The following is a 12,100-nucleotide window of genomic DNA, read 5'->3' on the forward strand; positions in this document are numbered from 1 at the left end:
TTGTTGAAAGGTTATTCCTGTAGCATCGTGCGCATCGTTCCATGTGTTATTCGTTTGTAAAAATGAGCGAACCCACTTTTTAGCGCATTTTCTCATTTATGGAAAAAATTACCTATTGTGCTCGCCGTGTCCGTCCGTCCGTCCATCTGTCTGTCCGTCCGTGACTTCACGTTTTCGTCGACGATAAAATGCGCTCTCTGTCACTCACTGCAGTCAGTACTGAGTTATATTTTTTCTATCTGCAAGCAAATGCTTGAAAGTTTATGCGTGAAACTGAGTAAGTACGTGGATACTGTACGCACGAGCTGCGTGCGTTAATTTATACTGGTCATAAATAATATCGCTTCATAATTTATTTTAGTTCCATTTCAGTGAACAACTGAGATGCATGACTTTCTGGTTGTCATTGTTACGATAAATGATGCAGAACAAGCCTCGGTTATGCCAACGGGAAATATTACGATCAACAATCGTCAACTGCCGATTGAAAAACTGAAAGACAAACTGATTTCTGTTTTTAAAATTAACTGTGTTTTTGAGCTGATCTCAATGATAAATGAAAATATTGAGTGTGGCGAGTAATTTATTCGCAAAGATTCCCTCTGATTTTACTAAAAATTGTTTCCTGTAGTTTGGTGTCGTCCTGTCACGTTTAAGCATGACATCAAGAAATCTTCCTGGTGGTTCTTTCTTTCACGCGTCATTGCATCGTTGCATCGCAAGGCTTGAAATGTTCGAAAAAGTCCCGTGCCACAAATAGATAAAAAAATTTCGATGCAACCAAATCGTTTCCGTGGATTTTTCAATATTACGTCGAAAATGCTTGAAGAAATGCAAGTAAAATAACGAGTCAGTTGTTGTATTGCAAGTAGCAGTTTCTATTCACATTCGTATTATATATTAAGGTCGAATTCACATTAGTCTTATTGTTATTTTGGAGTGTATATATTGGAGTACAGATCCTTGCCTTTTATTGCCATGATTTTTGTTCTTACCCACAATGTTTCGTAAGGAATCTCCTGAATTAATGTTGATCAGAAGCGCTCTGAACCAGTCTCTTCTATGTCTTCCTCAGGTGACGCCATGACCAGCAAGATGGACCTTCTTGCTCAAATAAGTGAGGTAAGTCTTTTTAAAATCTGCTTTCGTGGTCTCTACTTGTCGTCAGTGTTACTGGATTTGAAAATTTCTAGTGTGAAATTTCTTGGCTCGCGAAGAGCAAGTAAATTACGAATGTTATTTTAGTATTGATGACGTTGCTGGTCTCTTTTTAACTTATTATTTAACGTTTTCCAACACGCAGTGCGATAAACATCTTTAGGGTTTTTATTGTATTAGAAAAATTGTATCAAGGCCCATCATATATAGTGCGATATGATTATATGATTTTTTTCGCATTTCAACAAAACTGTTGCAAAATATCCTTACTGGAACATTTGGTGGTGTTTATCAGCTCCAAGAAGCCGTGTCGAGCATGAAGAGTTCCCTGACCGAAGCCGTGACGCGGCTTGCAGCTGTCACCGAGGACGGTGGCAGCAGCTCTATGTTGCAGCAGAACCAGGACGCAGCTCGCTTGCAGCAGCAATTGCAAGACGACTTGCAGCAAATGCAGACAAAATGTGATGGTAACACAACTCAAGTTGTGAAGCTCGTCCTCGCTCTCAAAGGAGACGTCTCCGGTCTTAAGTGAGTCACTCACTGCTCGTAAATGTCTTGACCTTTAAATTTCATCTATTTGGTAAGATTTTTTGCGGTCTAATGATTTAGTGATGACAAATTCAATGATTGAGGTCGTAAAAAGTAAGATAAATTACGTAAAAACTTTGGGGACCTTTTCCAGTTTTTAATCTTTCTTTTCTGAACATAGTTTTGCTTTCAAGTGTTCAGTATATAAAGAGTGGATTCGTTGAAAATTTTATTTACATCTTGAGTAAACATGATTAAGACTACGGTTTTCTATAAATATATTAATTTTCTTGTTTATTTGGTGAATATTACGTTTTATTCGCGCATGAGTATCATTTACGAAACCCAAAATTTTACTCTGGCTAAATGATGATTCGATATTTTATCATTTTTGAGGCGCGAATACTCATTGTTCTTTGGTGGTCGTAAGAATAACATGCTTTGCAAAGTTCTGTTGACTGCTTCCATTTATTGGATGTTATTGTTCCAACCCTTTCATCTAATTCACTCAAATTTTCTAAGGACTTCTAACTTCTGTTATTGATGTTATTGTTCCAACCCTTTCATTTCATTCATTAAATTTTCTAAGGACTTCTAACTTCTGTTATTAATGTTATTGTTCCAACCCTTTCATTTCATTCACTAAATTTTCTAAGGACTTTATTAAACTTCTAAGGACTAAACTAATTTTTCTGGTTAGTTTATCATTTTTATTTTGAACAAAACATGTATATCGCTATGCGCAGGAAGGAGATGTCCGCCATCAGCGAGCGCCAGGATGCCCTCCAGAGGTCGCTCGATGCGCTGCTCGAGGAGCGTCAAAAGGAACCTCACTCAAAGTACGTCTTGTGATCATCAATGAAGCACATTTATTCCTTTATATTTTGATAGGGATCAACTAATACTTTTAAAATTTCCAAAGTAATTTGCTTGCATATTTCAGCCACATAATTCGCAATGTCAGGCAAAGATATTTGTTACGGTTTACTCTAAAATCTAAATTTTCCCAAATTCATATGATAAATTAACCCCCTTGAGAAGCAACGGTATCAAGTGTATCGTATCTGAATTTTTCGATATTCATATAGTACTCTCAGGTACGTTTATTCATTTTGATTTAATCAAATCATCAGTAATTTCGATCGAAATTAGTAGTGTTATGAATACAATTTTACAACTAGCAGATTTGGTGCAATGAATTTGTTTTTCAAAACTTGTTTCATTCTCTGCCCGACCGATGATGACGTAATCTTGGTATTTGTTTCGGACTTAACAGTCTCAGGCCACGATGGATTCGCCTGAACATCGCAGAGCTACTATTTTTGCGCGTAAATTTCCGAACAACGGCAATGCCATCCCGAACACAATAAGAATCTTAATAAACTCCTTCGCCTGCCGGCAGGAACAACCGCAGTAGAGGAACGCACGGCGACACTTGCGGTGGTGGTCGCAGCAGCGGCGGCCACAGCAACGACAGCGGCGTGGCGCTGCTGCTGGAGAAGGCTCACCAGGCCTTCATGTCGGACGCTCTCCCAGCCTCGCCTTCGGCCTCGCTAATGCATAGGACTTCCGATCAGGTCACAAATTTTCGTTCAAATTGATCAATATTACTTCTTGATGTAATGAAATTGTATGTAATCTCTTCGTTCATGGAGCATGCCGGTACGTCAATGCTACCATACAGTAGGCCATTTACTGATATATAGTTTATTTTAGTTGAAAAGTAATGAGGCGATTAATTTAGGTCTTGCATATAAAATTTATTCTTCAATTCTGCGCCTCCAAAATGTTTAAGTGTATAATAATTCTTGCCTCTACCTGATTGATATAATTTGATTAGATTCCTTTGTACAAAACATCTTTGATCTAGAATTTAACATTAAAAAATGCCAAGAATATTTACACAATTTTCTTTGAACACGTTTGTGAAACTAGCGCTATTATCAGTTCGAATTCATATATATATAATGCATCATTTTAATTTTGGACTGACGACGTATCTGGCTGGTATCCATAGTGTTTGGTAAAAATGGTACATTTCTTAGTAAATTTCTTTACTTTTAAATTTATGAGGAATTTACGATTAAAACAATCACATCACCTTAATGTTTGCTCTATCTCCACAGGACTCGCTACCCGAACAGCCTTCACTACTAGTGCCCCCGTTAGTGTACGATTATGTGGCTGGACTCTCGAACCATGCGGCACCCACACACAACATTTCTGGTGAGCCAATTTTTTGCATGATTGCTCATTCTCATCCTGAAGCCACTATCGTTAATTTTATTGTACGAAGCATCTTACAATTACTGGTTTAAATACTGAGCTCGTATTCCAGGAGGAGGTGAAACGGATGACCTCGCTTATGACTCAGACTCTTCACTGACGTTCGCCGCAAACAAATCCATCAGCCTGAGCGCCACCATAAGCAAGGAGATGAGGGCAGCAGGACTGGCTCCTTCCCCTCACGCCATCTCGCGATCTAGCGACCCAGCTCGAGCAAATTCTCCTCTCAGTGCCAACGAATCCCAAACTATCGTTGGATCTGCAATCAACAAGCCCAAAAGCCAAGCCAAAATTCATTCCCAATTCAACGCATCGACTACTTCGAGCTGTGACTCGAGTGGCTGTGTCGTCAACAGGACGGATTCTGATGGGTCGGATCAGTCGCGCGATGTAATACAGACTGGAAGACGGCGGAGATACGAAAAAGGTGATATTTTTTCTAATATATCAGAGCTCTTAGTTGTAATTAAAATAGTATATTTGATTATTGTTATGATGGTACAAAATTTAAGCTATTTCCATGCTTTTTTCGGGTTCAGTCTTTGGAAAAGCTTTTGGAATATTTGCCATTTAAAACTTTCCGTCAAAAGCAGCCGAATTGTTTGGATAAAATAAAAACAACAACTTAAAAAGTGAACTAGAGAATAGAAAGATATTAAAATTTTCCCGACAGGCCTGAGTATTAGCAGCACAGGAAAGCTGTACGGGCCTCTGCATCGCAGCCTCTCTCAGGACTCGGCCACTTACGCCGCCCTCAGTTGCTGTGGTCCTCTCACGTCAGCTGGCCTCTACAGCCTCAACAACCATGATATCTACAGCCATACCAGTCACCACCACCATCATCATCACCAGCAGCAGCAGATTCAACGCGACATTAAAGATTCTCATCGCTGTAGAGTCGCACGTGAACTACTCGAGACCGAGAAAAAATACTGTAGAACGTTATGGATTATACAGGACACGTTTGCCGAGCCCTTGAAGAAGCGTGGGATTCTTTCTCAGCCCGATATTGAGTAAGTTTTGAATGGAACTGTAAGATAATTTAGTTCTTGGAGACGTGTCAAAGCTGTACTTTCTTTAACTTATTCGGATTCAAAGCCATTTCAAGAATGAAGAATAATACATCAATAATGCGCCATATTATTTTCGTATAATCGATAAAATATTATGTCTAGTTTCCTATCTCTTCTCAAATTTTATCTTTTTCCAGTGCAATAAATATTTATTTAAAAAAAATTCCTGCCCATGTTTTGAATGTGCTGCATAAACGCTTTTATTTAAGCATAAATTTCTGACACAGTGATGCTTCATTGCAAAATGTAGTTTGATGTTGTTTCTTTCTCCAGCACATTATTCCCGAGTGAAGTATACCAGCTATACGACAAACACTGTCATCTTCAGCATCAGCTCAGAGAACGACTCGTGTCTTGGCAATGGCAGCCTCTTGTCGGCGACATTCTTGCCAAGTAAGCGTTACTGCAACGGTTAGACCCAAGCTTTTGAATGTTGCGTAGCATATAATGAACCTAATATTTCAATTACGCCTAATATGTACAATATATCGTTCCAACAGTATACAAGACACCAAACCGCACATCTAGATTCTTCTTTCCAAAATTGAGTATCATGTGTTCAGAGCGTGCCATTCCTTTCGTATCCTCATAGATTTACGGAGCCTCACCAATCGGATGTACTACGCTTGTACACTTCTTACGTCAACGACTTCCCCGAAGTTCTGAAGACTTTCAACAAACTCTGCCGCAATTCGCCTCCTTTCACCAAATTTATCAAGGTATAACTAATCTTATGATTGTTATTATATAAAAAATCAAGTTTGTGGCACGAATCTTTTCATTTTGAATCAAGTATTTTTACGGGTCCCTGCATTATATACAATAATATGTATACCCCTTGACAATTAATTAATCGCCTCAGAGCTGCTTGGAGCAACCGTCGTGCGGTGGTTTGGATCTTGGAGCGTTTCTACTAACTCCAGTTCAGAGAATACCTCGCTACATCCTGCTGTTGAAACAGCTTCTCAAGTACACCGATGAAACGCACCCTGACTTCCACCACATCAACGTTTGCCTGGATCGACTCAAAGACTTTTTGGAGCGTCTCAATGACTCCATTGAGCACTCGTTCCAGCTTGTGCACGCCACTTTCTCGGGGGCGATGGAGCCGACCATCGCCGTCACCAGGACTGGACGTAGTAGGTACGTGTATAAAAGTCAGAGATTTTGTTTTATTCACGCGTTTAGTCTATTGCTGAAGTAGTACAAATGGTGCAGATATTGTTTAGAGACAAGTTGGAATAGTGTTTGGTGCTGAGGGTGGAAACCATCAGCAGTATTGCGGACGTGAAATTTAGCGCATCTCTGTTTTTCTGTTTTGGACAATTTTTGTATAGTTGTTCTTACAGAGCGAGTCGGTCTCCCAGACGTTCAGAATCTACGGCTGAAAGTCCCACCTACAGGCCGGAGCGGCTCACTAGTCGTTCTGCGGACCGTGTGACTCATGAGAGTCCTGAATGCACCATCCCTAGCTCAAAACCAAGCCCCAAGCGCTCGAGCAGCATGGCTGGCGGTCCTGCCAAGCAGCTCGTGGTTAGCAAGCGAAGACCTCAATCTTCCGAGGCGGGGAGGTCACGATCACTTCCACGAGCGGCGCCCTTGAACCCAGATAACGAAGACCCGCCAACGAAACAGAAAAAAAGCAAGAGACCAGCACGACCGCTACCGACTGCACGGTCTGTGGCCGACATGACTAAGACTCCCGATGAGTCACAGGGAGTTTCATGGGACGAATTTGCAGCGAGCGAACCTTCTCTCCTCGACAAGTGCGGGAAAAATGAAATCTTCGACGTAAAGGAGGCACAATCCGTCGATGAATCGGAGCACGATTCACCCGGTGTTGAAACTGAGCGCTTGCCTAATAGGCAAGATGCATCACACGAAGATGGAGTCGTTAAGAAAAAGTCAATCAAAACTTCCCTAAAAAATATGTTCACCTTCAAAAAGAGGTGAGATCTGTATTCATTTATTAAAAATGAACCATTTCCTTCTCTGCGAGTCTTCACTCAGATTCCATTGGATTAACTGGACTCGTTGGTGTACTGGTATTTCATGAGCCTCTGTAATCTCACTACCAACAGGAGCGCTTTATACAATTTTATATTTTCGTTACTGAACACGGCATTGCAAGCTTTATTCTTTTCTTATACAAGCGCGCTGTAATGTATGATACGAATTAGTGTCTGGGTGTGGGTGGCTTGCTGTGTGGTTGAACTCTGATATACAAAATATGGAATCTGCATGGATGACTTGCGCAGAGGCTGAAGGAATTGCCTTATGACTTGCATGATGTAAATAGTGCATTTGAAGTTCACTAGTGTGCTTATTGATCATAATGCAAAAATTCATTCGAAAATGGAATTCGATATGAGAGTAAAATATTACGAAATAAATTACGTCTTGTGTTTGAAAGTAAACAAACACTGCACTATCGTGTAAAAATATGCACTGTGTGATGCAAAAAGTTTTTGATAGCTCCCACAACCCAACAATTTCAGGTCACTCAAAATTCGAAGCGGCGACTTTATCCTCATGCAATTACAAAATTTTCTAATTCGGTTTATTAGGAGTTTCAATATTCGAACGTTTTATTACGGTAAAACGAACGTCCAGTAAATTTAACTTATGAGTGGCTCGAAATTGGTGCTGTTTTGCTTTTCTAATCCCACGGCTTGGGTGGTTCTCGATTGCTAGGACTGGTGCTTCCCCAACTGGTACCCGTCCTTCGTCCATTCCCAACCACCACCACCACCACCATTTGTTCCCCATAAATGATCACCACCACCTACATCACCATCATCACAACCACGATTCGCACCACCATCCACCTAGGTGAGTTGCATTCATGGTTGTACAGTACGTTTATCAACAGTTAGAAAAAAACGTAATTTCTTCTACGTAGTCGGATAGCCAAGTCAAATCTCAACGTCAAAGAGTTTTTTTTGGAGGCTCAAATACTGTCAACAGCAATACCATATGCCCAAGTGCAAATTTTCAGATACCCGTACAAAAAATCTCCATTAATTTTCCCCGTGTTTTCATTCAATGTTCCCAACTGGCAACCTCCGGACTCCAACATTATTTACGACGTGAGGCAGACGTGTTGCCTTGTTGTTAAATTTATCATTCAGATGGTGAATTATAGCATTTTAATTATGTTAATGTACAAATGGCGCTTAGCTGTCCATGAGTTACATCGGAAGGGCTCCTTCAGAAACTTCGGCATGCTTTTCATTCAGGTTGAGTACAGAAAACGCGTGAACGTACCTCAGTATTGTAAATATTGTATATAAACGTGCATCAAAATTATAAATGTTGATTATCCGTTATAACACAAATAGGCCATCGACGGCTCGCGGGATGCGAGAAGAGGGCGACTACTGGGATCCTCAGACGCAGTCACTGCAGGACGGATCACTGCAGGCAGGCTGTGCACCTGCGTCATCTCAGTCCCAGGCGGCGCCCCAACAGCCACGAGAGACTTCGCAGGTGGTAGTAGTAGGACGGTGTGCTAGAGCTTCAGCTATAAAACTATCATACACTGAAGATTAAAAATAACGAGCGCCAGCAAAACGGAAGGTCTTAATTATTGAAAATATTTCGAACTTCGCAGGTCTCAGGAACCCCGTCGAGTTTCTCGCCATCCAACGGCCACTACCAAACGTTAGCGTCGCTCTTGCCGCCGCAGCAAACACACACGCCACTCCAGCCATCCACGCCGGTGCCGGGGCAACATTGTCTGTCTGTTGTAGGTGATTTTGTCGACGAGGATGGGAACCCTTGTTCTAATGTGTAATGTACATTCCAGGTCCCTTTACAGGTTTTAATTTTGTAGAAATATTTTATAATTTTTTAAATAGATATTAATCTTTAACAATCTCCCAGGAACTCTCCAGATCTTAAAGATGTTACGGACTTTGATTCAAATTGTTAAGCGATAATGAATTTTTGTACACTCAAAAATGGCATGATGAAATTTTTACTTCTGTGTAAGTACCCGCCATGCGTCAATATAAAATCTACATTGTTATTTATTTGTAATGTGTCGATGATTCTACATGTAGTGATTGCGATACCTGGCTAAATTTTAATTCGTCCCATTGAAAATTGTTGTAAAGTAATGTAAGATATCGTGCAATATTCCGTCCATTGAGCCATAAGTTTGCAACGTGCAAATTGACTTGCAACGGGCAAACCAACGTGCAAATTGATTTAATTCTAAGATACCCATGCAGATAATCGTTTTTTAACGAAATAAATAAGTACTTTGTTTACATTCTTTGGTTTGTCTAACATTTCTAAGTATCAACAATCGAGATGGTAATTTAGCCAGTCGGGTTGCGCTAAAAGATGTTCGCTAGTGGGACCCTTCAATTGTGTTGAACGTCTTGCCACAGGTTACAGAGCACATTGTTACATTCAGTATTCATTTATTAGACGGTATTCTGTAGGAGCGATAATCGTTCATATTAGACTAACATCATACGCTCCACGACATAACTTTATACATCGACACAATAACATGCATTCTAAACATCATATACATTATTAGACTTTCACGACAATCGATAACATTCTCAAAATACCATTTTACTTTTCATATGGTATACTAGTGATTGACTTTCTCGAAACAATGTAGTGTTGGGACCAAATCATTGCTATGTGTCACAGCTAACACTAAAAAGTTACACCTCCACCCTAACGCAGTTCTGACACTATTTTACAGCGATCCTCACGAATCGATTTCCTCCCGGAACGTGAGTGCAATGTGCACCCATCCACAAAAAGCACATACAAAGCTAGTAACTCTCACTATATTTCCGCTCGATGGCACCAGAAATGGCAGCAGTGCACTTAGGCAAGTCTAACTTTACCTATCCATCAGATAACTAAGACTCCTGGTATGCTACAAAATCAACACAAAAAATACATTATTCAAAGAAAGGAATAAACGGATCATTCACGTCATGTTCGTAGCGAAGTACATATTAAGTACATGATTTACTTGACTAATATTGCACAAAGTCGAATGACGAACAATAATTCTACAAATTAAAGTTAGGATGAGCTGACGAGTTGCGGCAGAGATAAGAAGTTGACACTACAGCACAGGGGTTTTGGACGTCTTTAGCTCAGGAATGTCGTGCACCATAGAGTGCATACAAAAAAACGTATTTGTTCCTTAAGGCTAAAATTCTACGAGAAATAAAGAGAACTCATATCTGACACTCGCATGACGAATAAATGAGTGAAATGACTAGGAAATTAGAATTTGAAACTTTTTCAACATAGTCGCGATTGTATGAAGCACTACTAGGTAAAGATGGTACCTCGCTAAACCAATACATTTAGAAAGTGCACTTCGTGGTTACTTCTGCTAACGTAGCTTATAAGACGGCAGAAAAAACTACGTAGCTACCGTGATTCATAAACAGACCACTGAAGCCTGTGATCCTGAGCACCAATACAATATGGCCATCATGGAAAGTACGACCCATGCAATACACCGCGAGATCTTCCGTTTATCTCCTTCGAATAAAACAATACTAAAGACCCTACAACCGCGTTATGCTTAAGCCTAGTTTCTACGCTACACACAGTAGCCATAAACAGAAACTGTAAAGGGGGTATCAAGTATCCAACATTGATGATATGAACATTCACAGAAATATCCAAGCATGGAACAGAGAGACAGCTCACAATTAACATACAGTGACATTGCCTTAGCTTAATAATGACCCGTGCTTTTTAGCAACATAAAAATTGCCTCAAACAGATTCGGTGGAACACTGGAATGACGCAATAGCGACATCGGTCTCGGGGCTGACACACTCATGCGAACAATCCCAAGATTTTAGGGCCGCGGAAATTTTTATACGAACATAAGGTGGATCATTTCCACCTTTATAACTAATATATGACAGACAAATCATCATTGATATGGTCAAACGATAGACAAATGATATATAATGACTTAACGAGATCATTCATATTAGCATTAGAGCAAAATTTAAAGAGATTAATATTATATTTTATTATAGTTTCCCATCAAAATAATTCTTTGCTGTAGTTATAGGGTAGACAACATACGGCAGTGTAAAGAATATAGAACTCATTTATATCTTTGTAAACGAACACCAAATAATCATAAATCAGTAAAAAGTAAGCAATAGCTACAAAATAATGATAAATCTTTAGGCCTTTGCAACTTATTCGCTAAGATACATGATAGAGTTTCCTGATCTTCTTTGCGCTACGAAATCATAGTTCGAAGGAAATTTAGCCTTCAAATGTGGTTAGATCTACACATGTCATACAAAATTTGGGATTCTAAAATATGTTTCAATCGTTTTATGTAGGTGGAGTAATGCTCAAGGATCATGTGAAAATTGCTCAACAAAATAAATCTAATGCTATTTTTATGACCAGCAAAGTCTACTGGCAAACAAATTATTTTTGACTTAGCCCAGTCGACTTTATAAAACAAATTGTAGACATCAAGGAAGCCCTAGAAAATGGCATTTCCACATGTAATTCCAAGTCTCTCACGTTCATAAAATAACACGGAATATTAGTATTATATCATAACTAAAAATACTAGTGAGCTATCATTGTACCAATGATACGCAAAATATGAGGATGCTAGATGTCTAGTAATTAATATAAGGCGAAATAATTCGCTTTTAGGGTCAATAATAAATAATAATTAGCACACCCAACACAATACATCATCCTAGTACCGTGCACTTGCATAAAATCGAAAAGAAGCACAATTAGAAATTTACTGAATACTTAAAATCGTGATTCAAAATATCATTAAGTACCATCAGGTTTTTATAGCTGAATTTCTTCCGACAACTAAGTCCAATAAATGACATTTCTGCAACTTTTTAAAGTATTTCGGCTAACCCCCCAAAAAACTGGCACGATTTAATTGAGCGGCTCACAACAGACCAAAACCAAACCAAACCAAAACCTAACCAAACCAAAACCTAAACAAACCAAAACCTAAACAAAACAAAACCAGAGCAAAAACCTAAACTAGTCTTTGGTAG

At 39.5% G+C, this 12,100-nt stretch overlaps 1 protein-coding gene across 2 annotated transcripts; it reads left to right on the forward strand.

Annotated features, from left to right (window-relative positions):
- Positions 1 to 1,071: 1,071 nt before the first annotated feature.
- Positions 1,072 to 9,321, forward strand: LOC108678323. 2 transcript variants are annotated; one of them, XM_018166704.2, is made up of 14 exons: positions 1,072 to 1,122; positions 1,454 to 1,686; positions 2,433 to 2,525; positions 3,089 to 3,263; positions 3,813 to 3,912; positions 4,025 to 4,399; positions 4,646 to 4,985; positions 5,319 to 5,438; positions 5,638 to 5,764; positions 5,908 to 6,188; positions 6,395 to 6,994; positions 7,740 to 7,877; positions 8,387 to 8,534; positions 8,659 to 9,321. In XM_018166704.2, the coding sequence occupies exons 1-14, from the start codon at positions 1,084 to 1,086 to the stop codon at positions 8,839 to 8,841; spliced, it is 2,952 nt and encodes a 983-aa protein (XP_018022193.1). In that variant the 5' UTR covers positions 1,072 to 1,083; the 3' UTR covers positions 8,842 to 9,321. The 2 variants fall into 2 exon arrangements, with proteins under 2 accessions (XP_018022193.1, XP_018022194.1); XM_018166705.2 differs by lacking the exon at positions 7,740 to 7,877.
- Positions 9,322 to 12,100: the final 2,779 nt, after the last annotated feature.

This window comes from Hyalella azteca, unplaced genomic scaffold (assembly GCF_000764305.2).
Source record: "Hyalella azteca isolate HAZT.00-mixed unplaced genomic scaffold, Hazt_2.0.2 contig3273, whole genome shotgun sequence".
NCBI lineage: Eukaryota > Metazoa > Arthropoda > Malacostraca > Amphipoda > Hyalellidae > Hyalella > Hyalella azteca.